The sequence below is a fragment of the Oncorhynchus gorbuscha genome, linkage group LG16 (genome assembly GCF_021184085.1).
Source record: "Oncorhynchus gorbuscha isolate QuinsamMale2020 ecotype Even-year linkage group LG16, OgorEven_v1.0, whole genome shotgun sequence".
NCBI lineage: Eukaryota > Metazoa > Chordata > Actinopteri > Salmoniformes > Salmonidae > Oncorhynchus > Oncorhynchus gorbuscha.
Genome location: NC_060188.1, coordinates 42620207 through 42644378, shown reverse-complemented (window position 1 = coordinate 42644378; position 24172 = coordinate 42620207). Strand labels below are relative to the sequence as shown.

Below are 24172 nucleotides of genomic sequence, written 5' to 3'. Positions count from 1 at the left end.
TCATTGCTATGCAGACGACACACAATTAATCTTCTCCTTTCCCCCTTCTGATGACCAGGTGGCGAATCGCATCTCTGCATGTCTGGCAGACATATCAGTGTGGATGACGGATCACCACCTCAAGCTGAACTTCGGCAAGACGGAGCTGCTCTTCCTCCCGGGGAAGGACTGCCCGTTCCATGATCTCGCCATCACGGTTGACAACTCCATTGTGTCCTCCTCCCAGAGCGCTAAGAACCTTGGCGTGATCCTGGACAACACCCTGTCGTTCTCAACTAACATCAAGGCGGTGGCCCGTTCCTGTAGGTTCATGCTCTACAACATCCGCAGAGTACGACCCTGCCTCACACAGGAAGCGGCGCAGGTCCTAATCCAGGCACTTGTCATCTCCCGTCTGGATTATTGCAACTCGCTGTTGGCTGGGCTCCCTGCCTGTGCCATTAAACCCCTACAACTCATCCAGAACGCTGCAGCCCGTCTAGTGTTCAACCTTCCCAAGTTCTCTCACGTCACCCCGCTCCTCCGCTCTCTCCACTGGCTTCCAGTTGAAGCTCGCATCCGCTACAAGACCATGGTGCTTGCCTACGGAGCTGTGAGGGGAACGGCACCTCAGTACATCCAGGCTCTGATCAGGCCCTACACCCAAATAAGGGCACTGCGTTCATCTACCTCGGGCCTGCTCGCCTCCCTACCACTGAGGAAGTACAGTTCCCGCTCAGCCCAGTCAAAACTGTTCGCTGCTCTGGCCCCCCAATGGTGGAACAAACTCCCTCACGACGCCAGGACAGCGGAGTCAATCACCACCTTCCGGAGACACCTGAAACCCCACCTCTTTAAGGAATACCTAGGATAGGAAAAAGTAATCCTTCTCACCCCCCCCTTAAAATATTTAGATGCACTATTGTAAAGTGGCTGTTCCACTGGATGTCATAAGGTGAATGCACCAATTTGTAAGTCGCTCTGGATAAGAGCGTCTGCTAAATGACTTAAATGTAAATGTAATTTATTCATATGACTTTATTTAATCAAATATTTAATTTGTTATGTATATATATATATATTTTTTTTTTTTGATGACTTTATTATTTCATTCTAAGTCATCTCATCTCTACAGAGCTGCTGTCTATGCTGTCTGAAAAAAAGTTATTCAAAGTAAATAAGGCATACTTTTATGACTACTGAATACCAATACCTCACGAAGCAACTGCTCTCTATGTATCCCCTCTTGATTGCGCGTTCTTCTGTCCCTTTAACGTAGCAGGCATAAAAGAAACACAGACCGGACAAGTAGGCTGCAATGGATTATGGTCATTGTAGATAATTAGTATGTTTTGTGTGCTAAACTATGTAGAACATTGGCCTGTTGGAAACTACAACTCCCTACTACATCGCAGAGTTTGGGCATGATCCGATTTCTCTCTAGAGAAACTGCAGCGCATTAAGCTCAGAGGGAGAAAAAAAACAAACAAAATGAAATTCAAATAATTGAAGTGATTGTCAGAAAAATAACTGACATTTCGGATAATTGTTCAGCACTATAACATTGAAAAACAACCTAGAATGTGAACAAAACGATGCTACCGGCCAAGAAGCACGAGGACAAAGTCACACTTTCTAGCCTTTCTTGTCAATTCGACCAACTTTCTACATGTGGTCAAAAAAAATGTAAGTGTTCCCAAACACTTCATGTGACTACCCGCCAACGTGGCGGCTGAAATATGCATTCTTACCCCACTAATGACAAAATCTAACCGCATTTGGCAGATGATCATTTTAAACCCCGCCGACAAACATCAGCTCAGTTTGAGAATGGTGAATTACATAATGTGTGTATAGACCTGGTAGATGTCTGATAGGCTACTGCTCCCCGAATCACTGGCGATGCTGCATCCTGATTGGCTGGGCGGCACGTGCATCCCCTGGCTGTGGGGGTGGTCAGTAAGGTGCATCTTGTTGAGTTCTCCGGGAAGCTGCTCAGACACACAGACAGGAAGAGAGGACAGCTGTTTATACCACAGGACACACACAGATGAACACGCGCACACACAGACACACACAGACACACACAGACAAACACACGTGTGTTGTTGCAGCTGCCTTTGTGCGGTCGACTTGGCAGCATGAAGCTTGATACGAGAGTAGAGGCCACATCATCAAAATACAGGAGGGGGAACAAAGGCAAAACTTGAGAGGATTCTAAATAAATGGGAAGCGTGGCACTGACCCTCAGTGAAAGGTCATACTGCTTGATGGTTTGAGGGGGGGGTAAGGGTGTTATGGTTGTCGGGTGACCTTAGGGAGACTGAGACAGGGTTGTGACAGTAAATCTGGACCAGTGACTATGCCACTAATTGCACCCTTTTCCCGATTTAGTGCACTACTTTACACCAGGGTGCCATTTGGCATGCACACACTGCCTTGGCCTCCCAAACTCCTCTTTCTTACATTACCTACCCAGGCCCACTGTCACAATGTCGGTCATACCATTTGTCTTCACTCAACAGGCACTGATCAGCCGCTATGATACAGCCCTATCAATATGACAGGCAGCAGCTCACTGAATGACTTAGTGCCTGGACGCTTTCTCTAACACACACACACACACACACACACACACACACACACACACACACACACACAAGCAGTTTGATCTCGTTCAAGCTTGACGACTTCGCTTGGAAGCTAAACGTAAGAACGCTCTTAATTAAAAAACAGAGAAGAAATCTATTTGTCATGAAAACATTTAGTCGGTTACTCCTTTCATAACAAAGACAGTAAACCAATTTGTCCCATTTGGCGAAATGAGAAGAGGATGAAAAAGATAAGCTGTAATTGAAAGAAAAATGTATCACTGCCGACGTTCTCTTTCAGGACGCAGATTTGTTCTCCGAGATGTTATATAAACAAACAATCATCAAAGCCATAAGCTACAACACAACACATCAATACTGATCACCTCACAAAGACTGGAGGACAAGATAAACGGCCAATCAACCTGAATAACGCCACAACAGCCCAGTGTTTCATCAAGCAACCAAGCAAACCATCCCACCTATGAGAGACTCAAGAAACACACTAGTCCACAAAGGCCAGTCAATCCAAAAGAGAAAGAGCAGTCACCAATGCCTTGCTAACAACCAAACCACACACATCCAATGTGACCCAGTTCAGCTTCTATAGTCCATTGATCAGCCCAGCGTGCCCAGGTCTTACCAGTCCGCAGCGGGTGAGGGAGGTGGCCCGGTTGCGTCGACAGCGGGTGAACCTGCAGCACACTTCCTCCATAACCTCTGCAAGCTTGGCGCTGCCGGCCAGACAACAAGACACTCCCCCGACGCTGGCGCCAAAGCCATCGCCGTGCCACCATGCAATATTAAACAAGTTAAGTCTACGGTATGTACGGGTGGGGGCTGGGCTGCCCCACTACCTCTACAACCCATCCCCCACAGGGCTGAGGAGTAGGGCTGTGACGATTACGGAATTTGGGGTGAAGATTCATTGTCATGTAAATGTACGCGATTCATGTCACAATTGTCTTTTTTTTGCGCAATTTGCAAATTCGTTGTGGTTCACCTAACGAATACAACACAGCTTTGGTGACAACCCCATCTTAAAAAATAATAGTTTTGACCACTTGGAACGTTTGAAAAAGAAGCTTATCCTCCCATCTGTGCCGTTCTGCTCTTAAAATGATTACTCTATTCATGTAATAATGAAAACAGATAATGGGTAAATGATTACTCTATTCATGTAATAATGAAAACAGATAATGGGTAAATGATTACCCTATTCGTGTAATAATGAAAACAGATAATGGGTAAATGATTACCCTATTCGCGTAATAATGAAAACAGATAATGGGTAAATGATTACCCCATTCGTATAATAATGAAAACAGATAATGGGTAAATGATTACCCTATTCATGCAATAATGAACACAGATAATGGGTAAATGATTACCCTATTCATGTAATAATGAAAACAGATCATGGGTAAATGATTACCCTATTCATGTAATAATGAAAACAGAGTGGGTAAATGATTACCCTATTCATGTAATAATGAAAACAGATCATGGGTAAAGCATATCTACTTAAATATAAAGTTAAATCTCCCCTACACCAAAAAAGGAATGTATTTAGACAGTTATGCTGCAAAAAAAAATGTTTTGTGTTATTGTCGGTTATACGATTATACGATAATTGTGGTAGCCCTACTGGGGAGAGCCCATCCTCCAACCATGTACCAGCAAAACTCTCAAACACACACTTGAGAGAAAACAGCCTGTACAAGGAGAGAGGAGAGCCAGTTGCAATCATGAGAACGACACTCTACTCAATAACACCTAGTTGGAGCTGCAGAAATCATTCACTGACCAGAAGGTTAGACAAATGGTCATTGACCAGACAGACAAATAGGTCTCCTGGATGGGCTGGGCTCTCCCACCACAGTCCTATGTAAAGAGACAGGCTAGTGGGGTGAAGGGGTCCGGACGGGGCTGTCAGAGTAGCCTAACTCTGAAAAGTGTTGCCAGCCAAACAGGGGCCGGTTTGAACAGGCTCTTTTCTCCATGTTTCTATCAGCGCTAGAGGGGCGGTCCATTCTGTTTATTCCACAGCCAGGTGGGTCAATATTGATTGCTTTATGATGGGGTCAGGTTTCAGACAATGGCCAATCTCCCCCTGCATCCATTAAACAAATCTATCCGATTCCCAGAGGACAAAACTAATGTATGCATCCATCCTCCATGGCCTCCGACCCGTGAAAGTACATATAGGATCTCTATGCGCCAACCACTCAGGTTAAAACTCACACTGTCAAACCACAGCAATAACAATGCTGCAATTATCTACAATGCTGCAATGATCTACATTGCTGCATTTATCTCCAATCAGGAGCATTAGTGGTGACACCAGAGCGGGTGTTGATGTCACGGGGCACGGCAGCCAGAGTCTTTTATCCTGTGGATGTCGTCTGATGACATATGAGAGGCAGTGGGAGGGTGGGATTGGCTAATGAGGGTGCCAGGGGGACAAATGCTGCAGCCTCGTAGAGCTAATTTACATTTCACACCAACAGCAACTTAAATCACACTCCAGTCCCCTCCCACATACCACCGGCTGGGGAGGGGCTCTCCTCCCATTCTGCTCATGAATTAATGACGGCCGTGTGGGGCGATTAAAAATGAATGATTGCCTCCTTCTGCTGTATGAATTCATCACATCAACAAGGGGACGCGAGTCGAGCCAGGACCGATCCTGTAACGCTCATCTCCAAACATCCAAACATAGTCTGAAGAGTCACAACAGAGAATTTGTCATTTATTCACTCGTGTTCTAACCTTTCCTTGAAAATATGACTATTATACTGAACTCACTTCATCTCCGTAGACTGGCTACAGTAATTAACTGTCGCGGGGTTGAACCTGCAGTCGCCTTGTTCCCGTGAGACCTCGCCTACGTCCCAAATGGCACCCTAATTCCCTTTATGGCGCACTACTTTCTGAACAGGTCTCCGTTAGCCACTATACAAGGGAATAGGGAGCCATTTAGGATGCAGGGATGGTATAAAGCAGTGAGAAGCAGTTTGAGTGTGATGCTAGTAATGGTTCTGGTTCACACAGACAGGCTAACGGTCCAGAATAGGCCGCTCCATCAGAGGCAGGGGAGTTGAGGTGCCCGCTACAGGATCCCAGCAGGGGCTCCGTCATTAAAACATAGTGGAGCTTCCCAACTACGAACTAACTGCCTTACTGCTCCAGCTCACCACAGCAGGGGAAGGCTAGCGTTAGCCTATTTACAGAGACTGCTGGGTGCGTAGCACTTTCAACAAGCATTTCTTTTCCCAGCTTTCATCCAGGGGGGGGGGTTCAAAACATCATAATCTGTTTGATAGAAAAAAAATCCTCCCGTCCCAAAATGAAAGATATTCATCACAGAGCCAAGCAGTCCATGGAGACAGAGACACGTTGGCCTGAAGAGTTGGCTGTGCTCGGGGTTGAGGAGGTAGGACATCTGATGATGTCACCGGAGCCGTCATCATCTGTCAAAATGATTCACTCCGGTCCCCTCCCCCTAGCGTCAATTATACTCCCAGACAAACATTTGTCACCCGGAGGATTGGACGGTCCCTCCTCCTCCCACATGGCAGCAGGGCGGGCACGTTAACCCTGGGCTGACTTTGAGCTGCCGCAGAGGGTGGGGGGGGGGGGTGAGATGGATCCATTTTAGATGTAGAGACTGAGAACACTGGCTACAACTGATCTGATCTCCATTTCCATTTCCTATGTATCAAGACAAGAGGAAACCGGTGTTGACGCTGTATTCATTTTGCCACAACGTACTTAAAGTATACACTTAAATGACTAAAACCAGAGAAAGTGTGTAGAATATATTATTTATATGTAGGTCAATAATATTATCTTCGAAAACTAGAAATCGCCAAAATAAAAAATTAATGCGATTGAAACCAATCAAATAAAACAATGAATTTAGGAGTACTTTTGGAATGGCTGGATTACCAACCGGGAATAGAGGGCACATGCCCAGGGGCCCCAATTTAATTTGTTATAATGTTTATGCACAAGAACACAGAATGCCCAGTGACATCCCCCACCCCCCTTCCAAGACCCTTGCTAAAATAATCTAGGGGAAACACTGAAGGAGTACTGGTTTAAGATACCAACAAACTGTCCCAAAGCCACTCCGTCTCAGCCATAGCTATTTGTATTTATTATGGATCCCCATAATAAATGCCCCTCTTCCTGGGGTCCAGCCAAATTAAGGCAGTTTATACAATTTTAAAATCATTACAATACATTCACAGATTTCACAACACACTGTGCCCTCAGACCCCCTACTCCACCACTACCACATATCTACAGTACAAAATCCATGTGTACGTGAGTGTTTAGTGCATATGTTATTGTGTGTGTTTTTTTTATTTTATTTATTTCACTTTTATTTAACCAGGTAGGCCAGTTTAGAACAAGTTCTCATTTACAACTGCGACCTGGCCAAGATGAAGCAAAGCAGTGCGACAAAAACAACAACACAGAGTTACAACAGAGTTAAACAAACGTACAGTCAATAACACAATAGAAAAGTCTATATACAGTGTGCGCAAATTAGGTAAGACTAGGGAGGTAAGGCAAAAGGCCAGAGTGGCGAAATAATTACAATTTAGCAATTAAACACTGGAGTGATAGATGTGCAGAAGATTATTGTGCAAGTTGAGATACTGGGGTGCAAAGGAGCAAAAAAATAAAAAATAACAGTATGGGGATGAGGTAGTTGGGTGTGCTATTTGTGCTGCTATGTGACCAGTGAGCTAAGATAAGGCAGGGCTTTACCTAGTAAAGACTTATAGATGACCTGGAGCCAGTGGGTTTAGCGTGGAATATGAAGCCAAGGCCAGCCAACAAGAGCATAAAGGTCGCAGTGATGGGTAGTATATGGGGCTTTGGTGACAAAACGGATGGCACTGTGATAGACTGCATCCAATTTGCTGATTAGAGTGTTGGAGGCTATGTTGTAAATGACATCGCCAAAGTCAAGGATCGGCAGGATAGTCAGTTTTACGAGGGTATGTTTGGCAGCATGAGTGAAGGAGGCCTGGTGTGAAATAGGAAGCCGATTCTAGATTTCATTTTGGACTGGAGATGCTTAATGTGAGTCTGAAAGGAGAGTTTACAGTCTAACCAGACATTTGTAGTTGTCCACATAAGTTGGAACCGTCCAGAGTAGTGATGCTAGACGGGCGGGTAGATGCGGGCAGCAATCAGTTGAAGAGCATGCATTTAGTTTTACTTGCATTTAAGAGCAATTGGAGGCCACGGAAGGAGTGTTGTATGACATTGAAGCTCATCTGGAGGTTAGTTAACACAGTGTCCAAAGAAGGGCCAGAAGTATACAGAATTGTTTCATCTGTGTAGAGGTGGATCAGAGAATCACCAGCAGTAAGAGATACATCATTGATGTATACAGAGAAGAGAGTAGGCAGTCTGAGAAGTAGTTGGTGAACCAGGCGAGGCAGTCATTTGAGAAACCAAGGCTGTTGAGTCTGACGATAAGAATGTGACGATTGACAGAGTAAAAAAAGCCTTGGCCCGGTCGATGAATACGGCTACACAGTATTGTCTTTGATCGATGGCGGTTATGATATAATTTAGGACCTTGAGCGTGGCTGGTGCACCCATGACCAGGTGCACCCATGACCAGCTCGGGAACCCGATTGCATAGTAGAGAAGGTACGATGGGATTCAAAATGGTCAGTGATCTGTTTGTTAACTTGGCTTTCGAAGACCTTAGAAAGACAGGGTAGGATAGATATAGGTCTCTAACAGTTTGGGTCTAGAGTGTCCCCCTTTTGAAGAGGGGGATGACCGCAACAGCATTCCAATCTTTGGGGATCTCAGACGGTGCGAGAGGTTGAACAAGCTTGTGGTAGATAATTTTAGAAAAAGAGGGTCCAGATTGTCTAGCCCAGCTGATATGTAGCGGTCCAGATTTTGCAGCTCTTTCAGAACATCAGCTATCTGGATTTGGGTGAAGGAGAAATGGGGTAGACCTGGGCGAGTTGCTGTGGGGAGCACAGGGCTGTTGACCGAGGTAGGGGTAGCCAGGTGGAAAGCATGGCCAGCCATAGTCTGCTGTTCCCACATGCTTCAAGAGGGCCACCATTGTTCCTGTTCCTGTTCCCAAGAAAGCTAAGGTAACTGAGCTAAACGACTACCGCCCCGAAGCACTCACTTCCGTCATCATGAAGTGCTTTGAGAGACTAGTCAAGGACCATATCACCTCCACCCTACCTGACACCCTAGACCCACTCCAATTTGCTTATCGCCCAAATAGGTCCACAGACGATGCAATCTCAACCACACTGCCCTAACCCATCTGGACAAGAGGAATACCCATGTGAGAATGCTGTTCATCGACTACAGCTCAGCATTTAACACCATAGTACCCTCCAAGCTCGTCATCAAGCTCGAGACCCTGGGTCTCGACCCCGCCCTGTGCAACTGGGTACTGGACTTCCTGACGGGCCGCCCCCAGGTGGTGAGGGTAGGCAACAACATCTCCACCCCACTGATCCTCAACACTGGGGCCCCACAAGGGTGCGTTCTGAGCCCTCTCCTGTACTCCCTGTTCACCCACGACTGCGTGGCCACGCACGCCTCCAACTCAATCATCAAGTTTGCGGACGACACAACAGTGGTAGGCTTGATTACCAACAACGACGAGACGGCCTAGAGGGAGGAGGTGAGGGCCCTCGGAGTGTGGTGTCAGGAAAATAACCTCACACTCAACGTCAACAAAACTAAGGAGATGATTGTGGACTTCAGGAAACAGCAGAGGGAACACCCCCCTATCCACATCGATGGAACAGTAGTGGAGAGGGTACTAAGTTTTAAGTTCCTCGGCATACACATCACAGACAAGTTGAATTGGTCCACTCACACAGACAGCATTGTGAGGAAGGCGCAGCAGTGCCTCTTCAACCTCAGGAGGCTGAAGAAATTTGGCTTGTCACCAAAAGCACTCACAAACTTCTACAGATGCACAAACGAGAGCATCCTGGCGGGCTGTATCACCGCCTGGTATGGCAACTGCTCCGCCCACAACCGTAAGGCTTTCCAGAGGGTAGTGAGGTCTGCACAACGCATCACCGGGGGCAAACTACCTGCCCTCCAGGACACCTACACCACCCGATGTTACAGGAAGGCCATAAAGATCATCAAGGACAACAACCACCCGAGCCACTGCCTGTTCACACCGCTATAATCCAGAAGGCGAGGTCAGTACAGGTGCATCAAAGCTGGGACCGAGAGACTGAAAAACAGCTTCTATCTCAAGGCCATCAGACTGTTAAACAGCAACCACTAACACTGAGTGGCCGCTGCCAACACACTGACTCAACTCGAGCCACTTTAATAATGGGAATTGATGGGAAATGTAAAATATATCACTAGCCACTTTAAACAATGCTACCTAATATAATGTTTACATACCCTACATTATTCATCTCATATGTATACGTATATACTGTACTCTATATCATCTACTGCATCCTTATGTAATACATGTATCACTAACCACTTTAACTATGCCACTTTGTTTACATATTCATCTCATATGTATATACTGTATCTTGCCTATGCTGCTCTGTACCATCACTCATTCATATATCTATATGTACATATTCTTATCCCCTTACACTGTGCATAAGACAGTAGTTTTGGAATTGTTAGTTAGATTACTTGTTGGTTATTACTGCATTGTCGGAACCAGAAGCACAAGCATTTCGCTACACTCGCATTAACATCTGCTAACCATGTGTATGTGACAAATAAATTTGATTTGATTTTGATTTTTAGAAAAATGCTTATTGAAATTCTCAATTATCGTGGATTTATCGGTGGTGACAGTGTTTCCAAGCCTAATTTTTGGGAGTTTATGCTACAGGATGCAAATTTCTGTTTGAAAAAGCTAGCCTTTGCTTTCCTAACTGCCTGTGTACATTGGTTGCATATTGCAGGGTCTATTAGATGCACTGAAAAGTTGCATATCGCAGGGGCTATTCGATGCTAATGCAGTACACCACAGGATGTTTTTGTGCTGGTGTTCCTGGTTCATTTTTTTTTTAACGGGGCATGCTTATTTAAGTTGGTGAGTTAAGCTCTTTTAAAGAATAACCAGGCATCCTCTACTGACGGAATGAGGTCAATATCCTTCCAGGATACAACGGGCCAGGTCGATTAGAAAGGCCTGCTCGTTGAAGTGTTTTAGGGAGCATTTGACAGTGATGAGGGGTGGTCGTTTGACCGCGGACCCATTACGGACGCAGGCAATGAGGCAGTGATCGCTGAGGTCCTGGCTGAAGACAGCAGAGGTGTATTTAGAGGACAGGTTGGTTATGATAATATCTATGAGGGTGCCCGTGTTTACGGCTTTGTGCTTGTACCTGGTAGGTTCTATGATAATTTGGGTGACATTGAGGACATCTAGCTTAGATTGTAGGACGTCCGGGGTGTTAAGCATATCCCAGTTTACGTCACCTAACAGTACAAACTCGGAAGATAAATGGGGGGTAATTCATTCACATATGGTGTCCAGGGTGTGTGTATCTGTGCCTATGTTTGCCAAGTGGTTGGCACACGTCCCCCCCAACTCAAATCAGGTGGGTTAGAATAGAGTGGATCTCTAGAGGTGTCCGCTAGTCAGTGAGGAGAGGGCAGCCATCGGACAGACACACACGTGATGAGTGTTGTTGTAGGTAACAGGCTTGCCAGTTTTAGGGCCGGGCAGCTGGGCACTCCGAGTGAAAGATCAGGCTATTGATATACAGTCGATTTACTCCACTAGCCTTTCAGCTTTCCATCCCTCCCTGAGACCCAAACACCGAAAGCAATGACGGTAACTGAAGTAAAAACGAGCGTCAATCCTGGCTGCCACCCCCCCATTAGGCGAACTATAATGGCACAATAGACGGATGCACTGGAGGTAGAGTTGCAACGTATCAGAGGACGGGAGGTGGAGACTAAAACGCTGAGCCGAATCTCAAAGCCCCAGCAACACAAGAGTCGTTACGCGTTCTATTTGGGTGGCGGAGAGTCATGCTAATTAGCGGCTTATTATGGACCATTGACTGCTGAGTTCTACTGGAGGACAGACATGAGTACATACTAAAACAAAGAGATGGTTGTCGTTGAAGGAGCCATTTCAATAAAAAAATAGCCTGTAGAAGTTGTCATTCTCTCGGAATTGGAACATCTGAACAGTACGTCTGAATGATGATGACGCCAGCGCAACGTTAGAAAGGGACACGACATGAACATCAATGGCACGCCAGTACCCATGAACCAGAGTCCAACCACTTGGCAAACAGTGTCATTGTTAATGTCATAATCTCAATTCCAAACCACGCAAACATACTGAGAAAGAGAACAATCTCCAGTATTTCAACATGTTACGCAACTGTCATAAAGCCAACATAAGTTGAGAAAAACAGTACAAGGCACACATTGTAGGTCTCCTTTGATGTCAGTCAATTCTGCTCCAGAGTGGCGCAGCGGTCTAAGACACTGCACACTACAGTGCCTGGTTCGAATCCAGACTGCATCATATCCGGCTGTGATTGAGAGTCCCATAGGGCGGGGCATAATTAGCCCAGCATCATCCCGGGTTTGGCCGTCACTGTAAATAAGATTGTGTTCTTAACCGACTTGCCGAGTTCAATAAAGGCTCAATAAAAAAATATATTCATTCCATCTTTATTTAGAGATCGCCCTCTTCCACTCATGGCATCACAGCCTTAATGGAGCTAAATGCTAAATAAGTGTAGTCAGGTGTGAGCAGTGCCTTGCACACACGCCAAGAAGGCGCGCACACACACACACGCCAAGAAGGCGCGCACACACACACACACGCCAAGAAGGCGCGCACACACACACACACGCCAAGAAGGCGCGCACACACACACACGCCAAGAAGGCGCGCACACACACACACGCCAAGAAGGCGCGCACACACACACACGCCAAGAAGGCGCGCGCACACACACACGCGCTCCGAGAAATGCACACACACGGAGAAACACACACACACACTCCGAAGAGCACACGCGCACACACAGTCGGAAATTAGCCCTGCGGCTACAGACCGCTTCGGTTGGCTCAATGGTGTTAGAGAGGTACAGCGGACCGGGCGCCGGCATGACGTCCCACACGTTAAACTCTCTGTGAACCAGCCTGCCCTGAGAGCATCCTGACCCTCCGCTTCCTAACACCCTGACCTTTTCCCCTGCTCCCAAAACACCTGCTGCACTCTCACACAACAGAGCTATAGAGCGAACTAAAGTCTTGATTAAGATGCTGTAGAGAGAGGGGGGGGGGGGGTAGTATTCTCTTTTAAGAACCCCCTTTCCTCCTCCCCCGCTCCCTTTGAAGTGAACACGCAGGGCTTCGGCAGAGAAGAGACTGCGGGTGAGAGAGAGGTGTAATGAATTGAACTTGGAATTGGAGGTGACGGGTGCGAAGTCAGGCGAGGCGGGCAGGACTGGGCGAGGGGGAGGAATAGACAGCGAGAGAAACAGAGCGCGAGAGAGAGAGAGAGAGAGAGAGAGAGAGAGAGAGAGAGAGAGAGAGAGAGCAGGGGCCGTGCCACGCGGGGAGACGAGAGGAGAGTAGGGAAAGGCTGTCAGGAAAAGACCCTCACATCTCTCTCCCTCACCCCACCCACGTAATGAGGACTGAATCAAAGGGGTGGGTAGTTACTCTCTGTTCCCCTTTTGGTTATACGCCAACGCACAAATCAGAGCCAGCAGCATAAGCATGACAATCAAAGTAGTGTCACATTTCATATCACAGGCCGGTCATCATCATATCGCATTTAACTCTCATCTCGAGAGGCTGCTCCTTGCCTAGCGTCTAGCCTGGCACGAGTGTCACAGTCCGCCTGGCCCAAAAACAGGAAACAGTAACACCAAAATGTTGTCATTATCCTATCTTAGGGAGGATGTTCCTGGTCCAAAAGAGATTCCAGGGAGCTGAATCACCCCCTTCCTGTGTTGTAACAGAACAGAGTCAGAGGAGGAAGGGTTTGGCTTCACTTTGGAGCGGGCACGGCCAGTATTGTGATAGCCAGGATGTTAAGTGACGGCCTGGTGATGTTTCTGGCCCCGCTAGCAAAGGGCTTTGACTTTTGACCAAGGTAGAGCCTGGAGCCAGTCAGAGTGGCAGCCAGGACTGACTAACAGACAGACAGACATAGCGATAGTCTACGGGTGACGCTGTCTCTGTCTTGGGTGTGACAACAGTGACTAATAGTGTAAGGCCATCCATGTTTAATCACCCAGCTGGAATTACACTACACAATGGATTACCAAGTTTTGTGTGTGTGTGTGTGTGTGTGTGTGTGTGTGTGTGTGTGTGTGTGTGTGTGTGTGTGTGTGTGTGTGTGTGTGTGTGTGTGTGTGTGTGTGTGTGTGTGTGTGTACAGGTTTAAAGGCATTGCGTAATCACTCATTTAATTTACCCTCTTCTGCTGGTCAGTGAGAAAATTCAGTGAGGTCAAAACTCTAAAGCAAGTTTTCCTGTATCTTCCCTCTTCAGGAATGGTTACATATTAAAATCTCCTGGTTCATTTATATCAGTGTTGGGGGGGGGGGGGGGGGGGGCTGTGCTCTGTCTCAGAGGGATGGGTCCAGTTCACTGCCAGTGAGGTTTGATGTGTCTGTCTCCAACATTAATATTCATGGTGTGGCATGGCTGAGACCATCGCAAACCTCCTCCCTCCTCTCGCCCTGGCCTGTGTCACATGCTCAAACAGCACTGGAAGGGAGAGAGGGGGAGGGAGAGAGAAGAGGAGAGGGAGGGAGAGAGGGAGAGAGAAGAGGAGAGGGAGGGAGAGAGGGGAGAGAGAAGAGGAGGGGAGAGAGGGGAGAGAGAAGAGGAGAGGGAGGGAGAGAGAGAGAGAGAAGAGAGAGGGAGAGAGGGGAGAGAGAAGAGAGAGGGAGAGAGGGGAGAGAGAAGAGAGAGAGAGAGAGGGGAGAGAGAAGAGGGAGAGAGGGGAGAGAGAAGAGGGAGAGAGGGGAGAGATAAGAGGGAGAGAGGGGAGGAGAGGGAGGGAGAGAGGGGAGAGAGAGGGAGGGAGAGAGGGGAGAGAGAGAGAGAGAGGGAGAGGGGAGAGAGAGAGAGAGAGGAGAGAGGGGAGAGAGAAGAGAGGGAGAGAGGGGAGAGAGAAGAGGGAGAGAGGGGAGAGAGAAGAGGGAGAGAGGGGAGAGATAAGAGGGAGGGGGGAGGGAGGGAGGGAGAGGGAGGGAGGGAGGGAGGGAGGGAGGGAGGGAGGGAGGGAGGGAGGGAGGGAGGGAGGGAGGGAGGGAGGGAGGGAGGGAGGGAGGGAGGGAGGGAGGGAGGGAGGGAGGGAGGGAGGGAGGGGCAAGATGTGTGACCTGTTGCCACAAAAAAAGGGCGACCAGTGAAGAACAAACACCATTGTAAATACAACCCATATTTATGTTTATTTATTTTCCGTTTTGTACTTTAACTATTTGTACATCGTCAAAACACTGTACTTAGCCGTAATATGACATTTGAAATGTCTCTCTTCCTTTTGAGAGAGTAATATTTCCGGTACATTTTTGATTTCACTTTAGTTTATTATCCATTTCACTTCATTTGGCAATGTAAACATATGTTTCCCATGGTACTAAAGCCCTGAGATTGAAATTGAGAGAGAGAACAAGAGCGATAGAGCACGGGCCCCAGACCGCCTCCATGTGGTGTGTGTGTGTGTGTGTGTGTGTGTGTGTGTGTGTGTGTGTGTGTGTGTGTGTGTGTGTGTGTGTGTGTGTGTGTGTGTGTGTGTGTGTGTGTGTGTGTGTGTGTGTGTGTGTGTGTGTGTGTGTGTGTGTGTGTGTGTGTGTGTGTGTGTGTGTGTGTGTGTGTGTGTGTGTGTGTGTGAAATAGAGAAACAGGAAGGTGGGAGTCTGGGCCTCTCAGGAAAGAAGGTCATGGGGCCAGTGCTACCCGTATGCAGGACACAGGAGGCTAAACACGGTATTTTAACACAGCCCAGTCCGTCCGGCCGCCCAGCCAAACCCAGCGAGAGGTCACTCCAGAGCCCCCTCCTAACTCCCTCTCCTCCCAGATACTTCCTGCCCTCGTACCATCCTCCACCCCCTGCCAGGCACAACCACAATAACAACAGGCCCAGGGAGGGACCACCGGACTAAAACAAGGGGGACCAGCCTGCAGGACAGTCAGCCACACCCTTCTGTTCTCGTGTTGTTGCTGGAGCTGGACCCTGTTCTCCACAGTTGGTACAGTCCTCTCAACCCTCCAGATGGTGGAAAACACCGCAGCGGAGGGAGTCCTGTCTGACAGCTTAGTGTGGAGTCCTAACTAACAGAGTGGATCATGTGGATAGCAATACAGTCCACACAAACACACTTCACAAACATCCTTCCTCAGAGGGAAGAAATCCTACTATACTTCCAAATCAAACCAAATTTGAATTGTCACATACACATGGTTAGCAGATGTAAATGCGAGTGTAGCGAAAGGCTTGTGGGGGTTTAACTAGGTGTTATTGGTCGAAGTGACACCGGGCTGTAACCGGCGGTTGGGTATACAGGCTCATACAGGCCCAAGGATCACAGTCAATTAGTACTGTATGTGAGCCCCTGTAGGAGCAAGCAGACAAAGACAGGCCAAAACTCAATCTGCCTGGAAGGACAGGCACACAGCCCTCGCATTTTTGTATTTATAAATGCCCTTGAAAATGATCCAGAGAGAGAGAGAAGGGCCTGCTATGTATAGGCCGACCCAGTGCAGGGAAAAAATCAATAGCACTAAGATAATGGAAACAGCTGGAATGGGTGAAGCTACCCTGGCTGAAATATCATCAGCGCCTGGGTCTGGTGGGGAGGGGGCACATGGTTGACAGGGCTGTGGGACTGTGGAGGGGGCTCTGTGTGTGTGTGTGTGTGTGTGTGTGTGTGTGTGTGTGTGTGTGTGTGTGTGTGTGTGTGTGTGTGTGTGTGTGTGTGTGTGTGTGTGTGTGTGTGTGTGTGTGTGTGTGTGTGTGTGTGTGTCAGGGGGACGGCTAAGTAATGGGATCATCTGCAGTTAGCATGTCTTTGAGGCTCCACTAGTAGTCCGAGGCCATTTGGTCCTATAATGGTACCACTAGCAGCACAGTGGGCATACCAATGAAGAGGGGGGCCAGGGATGCATCCAAAATGGCACCCTATTCCCATTTTAGGGGACTACTTTTGACCAGGGCCCATATGAGTCTGGTCAAAAGTATTCCTATAGGGTATAGGAAGCCATTTGGGACACAGAGCCTAGATCAGAGTACTCAACAACGCTCATCATCACATTTATTGGACAGCAATTACACAGGCCAGAGAGCCTGACAGTGTTTTTCATCATGATACCAAATCTCTTCCACTTGTACAAAAAAAGAAATTAAACATAAAAACAGAGGTGTAAGTATAATGCTTTCAAATGATATGTCGCTTTAATATTGCAGAGTAGTGCATTATCAGAAAGGTACGCGTTGTAATGGCATCGTAAGGGTATGGAGGATGCGTTCATGAGAGTAGCTTACAAAGTCAAAACAGGCACACGGTTTCTGCAACAGCACAACTACGACGCTCTAACTTTTTGGGGGGGAATGTCATAGACGTGTCCAGATAGTTTTTTGTGTGATTTTACTTGCAACCTCTCGGTAACTAGTCCAACCACTAGGCTACCCTGCCGCCCCAGTATGGGGACCACAGATACACATCAACAAAGGCTCCAAAAACACCCATATACGATCTTTCGCACACGTGAAATTGTGTCAACGTTATCTGCTTACATTAGTCACTTTTGTTGGACTCGAGAGATTCATTTCCATGTCCGAGCGGTTTCTAGTTTCTCGTATCATAGTATAACATGCTATTTACATAAGAAGAGAGCGACTTGGTTCAAAACAAGTTAACTTTTCATTTAAGGTAGCCAAATGGCTCGTCATCCAATTAATGGCGTGCAAGAATGGATGGATGGACGAGATGCAAAATTCGAATAATAAAATGTATTACAATACACCAAAATAATAAAAATTGACAATTCAGGCTAGTTTTTTTGTTGTTGTTACTTGAAACATGTTAATATTCTACTGACAACAGTAGACGGAGAAAAGCTATGGTCTGGGCTGGTAGACAGCTTTCTGTGTCCAGGGAGGTCTAGGGTGTCATCTGGACAGGAAGGCGATAAGGATCGATACGCCATGCATTAGGCTTTTCAATAGTTCCACGGTCAAAAACTCTAAAATGATCATAAAATATTCATGACAACAAATATTTGCTATTCGGTCTTAATTTAAGATTCGAATTAGGCATTAGGTTAGCTGTGAGTGTTAAGGTTAGGTTTAACATTTGACGGTTCAGAAATGTAATTGAAGAAATAAAAAGGGCAGGGTTTCGCCGTAATTAGGACTGCGCATTAGGCCTCCGGCCCATCCCTCGTATATTACCATTCACGACAACTTTCTATGGATGTGTTCCCTTTGCACTTTGGTCAAATTTAGTAGCCTCGCAAAGCTGCCTGATCCCGCGAGCTTACACTGAATGTTGCTCCACAGATATAAGCAACATTCATGTAAGCTCGCCGGATCAGGTGACTTTGCGAGGCTACAAAAGTAGTCCACCATAGGGAATAGGGTGTTATTTTTGACACTCCCTATGTCTCTCTGCGGTGTGTGTTGTGAGACTGAAAAGGCGTACGCCTGTCTGGGTTGTGAGAGAAAATATACACAGTGTACAAAACATTAGGAACACCTTCCCATGACACAGACTGACCAGGAGAATCCAGGTCGATAGCTATGATCCCTTATTGATGTCACCTGTCAAAACCACTTCAATCAGTGTAGATGAACGAGAGGAGAAATAATATTTTTTAAGCCTCGAGACAATTGAGACATGGAGTGTGTAAGTGTGCCATTCAGAGGGTGAATTGGCAAGACAAAAAAATGTAAGTGCCTTTGAACGGGGTACGGCAGCAAGTACAAGTTCAATGCGTATTCCTCTAAACACAAGTAACTATAAGGATCAATCGATGTACAGTAATCAAGTGTTTGTGAATTAGGCCTATCTTTTGCACATTGCAGCTTCACAATGAACTGCCATGTTGTCGAAAATGATTCATTGTACCAAGTTGTATAATTATTTAACAATCATCCAAGGCCAATACATCACAGCGGCAAAGATGTATATAGATTTCACATTTTGATTTCCAATACTTTCCCCCTCATCTAAAAATACCTAGAATAATCTTATATAATACCTTGGATATGATCTAATGCTTCACATCGGACTTCATCCGTCCTGATAATAATAGAATATGATTGGATGAGGAGGTCCACATCCAGTGAGAGCCAGAGCCCGGTCTCATAGACTAGACGTAACCCAGTAAATGTAAATCCGGAACACTCAAATTAGTATGTGTTCCATTTGGTATGGTTACCTAAGATAGACGGTTACTTAAGGCAAAAAAAGGGAAATCAGGATGGTGGGTCGGGGGGTGGATGAGTGGGGCGTACAACGGGAACTTCTAGCGTCCCAAAAGGTTGCAAGTTCGAATCTCAACCCGGACAACTAACGTTTTAGCAACTTTGAAACGGTTTACTACATTTTAGCTCCTTTCCAACCACTAAGCAATGTTAGCTAACCCTTCTCCTAACCTTAACCATTGGCCTAACTCCTAAACTCAACCCTAGCTAACTTTAGCCTGCTAGCTAACCCATGCCAACCAGCTAACATCGTACATTCGTAACATATCATACATTTCCGCAAATTCAGAACATATTGTACATTTTTGCAAATTCAGAACGAATGTAATAATAATAATAATATGAATTGTCATTCTTAACATATCATACAAAAAGGGGTGATGGACATCTACATACCAAACGTAACATGTCAGACTAGGACACCTGTAGCACCCGATGTCACAGGAAGGCCAAAACGATAATCAAGGACAACAACCACCCGAGCCACTGCCTGTTCACCCTGCTATCACCCAGAAGGCGAGGTCAGTAGAGGTGCATCAAAGACTGAAAAACAGCTTCTATCTCCAGGCCATCAGACTGTTAAACAGCCATCAGTAGTACCTTAGAGGCTGCTGCCCTATATACATATAGACTTGTTATCACTGTCCACTTTAATATGGGAACATTGGTCACTTTAATGTTTACATATTTTGCATTACTCATCTCATAAGTAAATACTGTATCTGAGTCTATGCTGCTCCAACATTGCTAGTCCAAATATTTATAGATTCTTAATTCGATTCCTTTACTTTTGATGTGTGTATTGTTGTGAAATTGTTAGATATTACTTGTTAGATATTACTGCACTGTTGGATCTAGAAGCACATGCATTTCACTACACCTGCAATAACATCTGCTAAACATGTGTATGTGACCAATATAATTGTATTTGATTTAAACGGAGTACCTTGGATTTATGTACAGAAAATACGAAATGCACTGAGACCAGGTTGGGCTGAGAGACAGTTACCCCACCAAGAGAGCCTGTCGATTGGACACCCTCCCTGCCTGACTGCCCTGGATCCATTTCACTGCAGATATTTCTCCCCTCCGCTTCCATTACTATTCAAAGGGGCATCAATCCAAAGTTCTGCAAGCCCATTGATTGTGGAGGTAGCAAGACTAAGCACTCTGCACTTGAGCAGGGAAACACTCTCCCTTGAGGGAAGGAAAGGCATTCAGTGGCCAAGTAGATAGTAAACACCTCAACGCAGCAGAACAGAACAAGGCAACAAGCCTTATCAACCCGCTGACAGCTGTCCTGATCCCAGAGCAGAGCCGTCAACGGGGGACAATGGATGGACGCTAAGAGCAAACGCGCTCCAGGCTCCATTAATAACCCTCGACCCAAGGCTGCGCCCCAAATGGCACCCTATCCCCTATACAGTGCACCACGTCCAATCAGGGCCCATAGGGGACAGGCTGCCATTTTGGGATGCAGCACAAGTCACGGGAGATGTCCAGACGGAGATGGCCAATAGTAAACAGGATGAGGCTTAAAGATGCAGGGGAGCAGCATCCCACAGCAGCAGCAGTCCCCATTACTGTGGCGCTGGCCTGAATTGTACGATTGGAGACCATGGACTCTGGTCCCTCGGGAACCCATCAAAACAAACTAGAGCCTCAGGCAGTCAGGCCAGGAAGTTTGCAGTGACACAGGGGGATGGAGACAGGCTTCACGGGGTTCAGGCCAGGGAAAACAGTGGACCGGATATTGGCTTCTGTCATCTGAAGCCATCCATAGTTAATCAGTGTCACTTTCTAATTGCGTCGCTCACTTGTTAATCTTATTCCACTGTGTTTGAGTATTCATTAAGGCATGATCTGCTATGTCAATATTGAATACCAATGCTCCCGTTTGGAAGTAGCTCATTCATTCGCAATAGCATTCACATAGTAGTCTAATAAGTTAAAAGACTTTGTCCAGCACTGTCACAGATGAGAAGGACTCCGGTAGATGAATGCTGGCAGTGACCATCTTGTTCAGAGGAAACATGGAATGGCATAACACAACCATTTCCCAACCACAGAACAGTAGATCGAAAGAGATGGGGAGTCAATAACCCCAGACGGCCAACCGTAAGTGAGCGTCAGAAACTCGTGAATTCATCAGATTCCTCCTCAGCTCGGGCACAACACAAATGATCATGACCTTGTTGCTATTTCGGTCCATACTGTAGCTTCAGTTTAGTCTGGTGCTCGAGCTGATGGGCTTAAAGGGGAACTTCATTAACCTTTCTCCTCGGGTCTGCTCGTCTCATCAACGACGGGCGGCACACGTCGACTCTCATTAGCCACGTCTTCAAACAGGCTGCTTCTCATCTCATCTCAAACAGACGGATGATGTGTGATCTCTTATCTCCGATCATAGAGGTGTCTTAGTTGGCAGTAAAATTCAGCCATTCAAAGTTATTTTATCAAAAAAGCAGTGGATAAGATACCTTCATTAGGCCACACGAGTTGGAAATGTGTCTTCTGCGTATTCCCAACCCCTTCCAAGACACACACACACACACACACACACACACACACACACAAACACACACACACACACACACACAAACATACGTTAGCGCAAATGGAGTGCGCCTAAGGTAAAAATGTTTTTGACAACACCGCGCTCAGAACTTGAGGTGGTTAGACTAAAATGAAAGGGCAAAGGCCTAACATGATCTACCCTTTCCATAAATCATAGACATTGATTCCTGAGCATTAGCTTGTGGTTTAGGCTATAGAGCCATTTATTCACTTCAATCAATGCAAACATTTAGTCAACCTTACGCTAATTCTGAAGAACAACAGAGCCTAAAAAGCTGATGTGTAGATCACAAATCCATTCAACACAAAATGTCGAGAACCCATTAACTTGGTCAAAAAGAGTTCAACTTGGAACGCAGACCTGGAGTGACAAGAGATTGGGATTAACGTGTCAACCATCTTCACACCCCTCCCTCATTAAGACAGTTCTTATAACGAAGACAAGCATCTTGGAAGCTCTCAACACCAAGATGTCTGGTCCCTTGGCGACACTGTGATTTTACTGGCAGTCGTCTGTCAGGACGCCTGAGTAACCTGTGATTAGGGGCCGAGTCAGGCTGGATGGATGGACACCTTAGCACAGGAGAGAGACAGACAGCCCCCGATCCTGCAGCTCAGGTGGGCAAAATCTTGTCAATCAGACGGTCAAGTAAGAGGAGAATCAACCAGCCCAGAACAGCCCAACAAGCATAGTGACAGAGCCATAGACACACACTCGCATTTACCTTTCATGCTGTGCATTCCAAATTCAACCTCATCATGCATAGTGTAAAGACTCATTTCATCAGTCACACCATTCAAAATAGGACATGGGCTCAACCACACAAACCTGTCACTCTGTTTTAATTTTTTGTGTAGAATGCATTGTGAAATCTGAATGTCCAATTAATAAATACACGCCCATAATCTAAATAATGCATCTGAATTTACAGCAAAGCATGCATGAATAAATGATAAAAGCAGCGGCTGTACAGTTCACACCTAAACGCAGCGCATCACACACACACACAGCATCCTAACCCAGCAGAGTGCGCTGGCCACAGAAGGGATTACGACATCGCTTACTTTGGAGGACCACGGCTGCAAGCAGTTGGCATAGCAACGGACAAGGAAAGCCATGTTCAGAGCAGGGAGGCAAAGTTTCCCCTTTCGACACCAAAAGACAGGGGGGAAAAGGAAGAGGAGGCAAAGGAAGCAGACGCCGATGAGACTGGAGGCTTCTTCCGAAGGGGGCGCGAGGAAATCGCCCCTGAAAGAGATCAAATCCTCAACGTTGTCCAAATGTCCTCGGGCGTTAGTTGTCAGTTTGCTATTGTTCATTCAGGTTCTGGCAGTGACTGTCACACGTCAATCAAGAGGGAAGCCAATGCCAATGGCGAGAGAGTCATTTAGAGGATCACTAGTGACCCTCCACATTCAAATTAAGAAATGTATTTAAAAAGCTGGACGCAGAAACAATTATCCATTCGACATCTCCAGAGTGCTAAATGCATTAAATCCCAAAGACATAGCAGGTTGCATGGCCTCAGCCTCAACGATCCTGCAAACTTGCTCAAGTTCAGATGTGCTGTAAAACTGTAGACAGAAGGATCCTTAGAGAGAAGTCAAAGGGTTGAGGAAAAGTCATTTAAAGTCCCTGGTAGTTTTCTTTCCATTTTTTCAACCTGTTTGTAACTATGGCTGACAGACGGCCTATTCTCCAGGGCAGAGCCAGCGGTGCCGTCAATAGTCAATAGTCCCAGAGAGAGAGAGACCACGAGCAAGACTTCCAGTCAGTCAGCATGCACTCATCTGTGTCTATTTCCCTCCTCACACCGCCTGGCTCACTGCAGCTCTCTTCCTCCCTCTCCAGCTCTCTCTGTCTGTAGCTCTCCGGCAGCACGTGTGTGTGTGTGTGTGAGCGCGCGTGCGTGCCCATCCGTCTCCAGAGGGGCCAGACTGCCTGCTCCCGTTCCCCAGCTCAGAGTGCACAGACCCAGGCTAGCGCACTGCTCCCCCCCCGGAGAACCTCCCATCGATTTGACGGTTCACCGCAAAGAGCCAACGGCTAATAGGCGGAGGGAGGGAGGGGGGAGGGGAGCCCGGCTGAAAAAGAATGACATCACCTGGGCAGGGAGAGGGATGGGAGGGATAGATGGAGGGAGGAAGAGGAGGAGAGAGCGAGTGCCAGGGGGAAACTGCATTAGACCGATTGGCTGTCTAGCGGGAGTGGAGAGAGGTAGAGAACCGAGAGAGGGAGACTAGAAAGAGGAGCGGGAGCATCTTTATTGATCAGGCAGCAACATAAAGCCATTCAGCCACCTCCACTCCTTTAAATAAATGGCGAAATAACTAAAGAGAGAAAAAAAAGCATAAATCACAGCACGTTATCTGAACACAGAACAGAGGGCGGCAGCACGCGTCTGCTAGGGAAATATGCTAATGCATTGCCTTTCACAAACACTCCAAATCATGTGCCTGGTTGTGAAATAGGATTTGAAATCAAGTAGATGGCTTTGATTTTGCAGCACAGGCGTATTATCCCAGTTGCACTGTGAAG

At 46.7% G+C, this 24172-nt stretch overlaps 1 protein-coding gene across 7 annotated transcripts in view; it reads right to left on the bottom strand.

Annotated features, from left to right (window-relative positions):
• Positions 1 to 24172, bottom strand: part of LOC123999125 (rap guanine nucleotide exchange factor 6-like) — a 136432-nt gene that overhangs the window by 55431 nt on the left and 56829 nt on the right. For 6 of the 7 annotated variants that reach the window (XM_046304557.1, XM_046304564.1, XM_046304560.1 and 3 more), the window contains one exon: positions 1839 to 1970. In XM_046304557.1, the coding sequence (XP_046160513.1) occupies positions 1839 to 1970 (132 nt within the window). Of the gene's footprint in view, positions 1 to 1838; positions 1971 to 22698; positions 23468 to 24172 lie in introns of those variants that run through there. The other variant, XM_046304563.1, reaches the window with a different exon arrangement.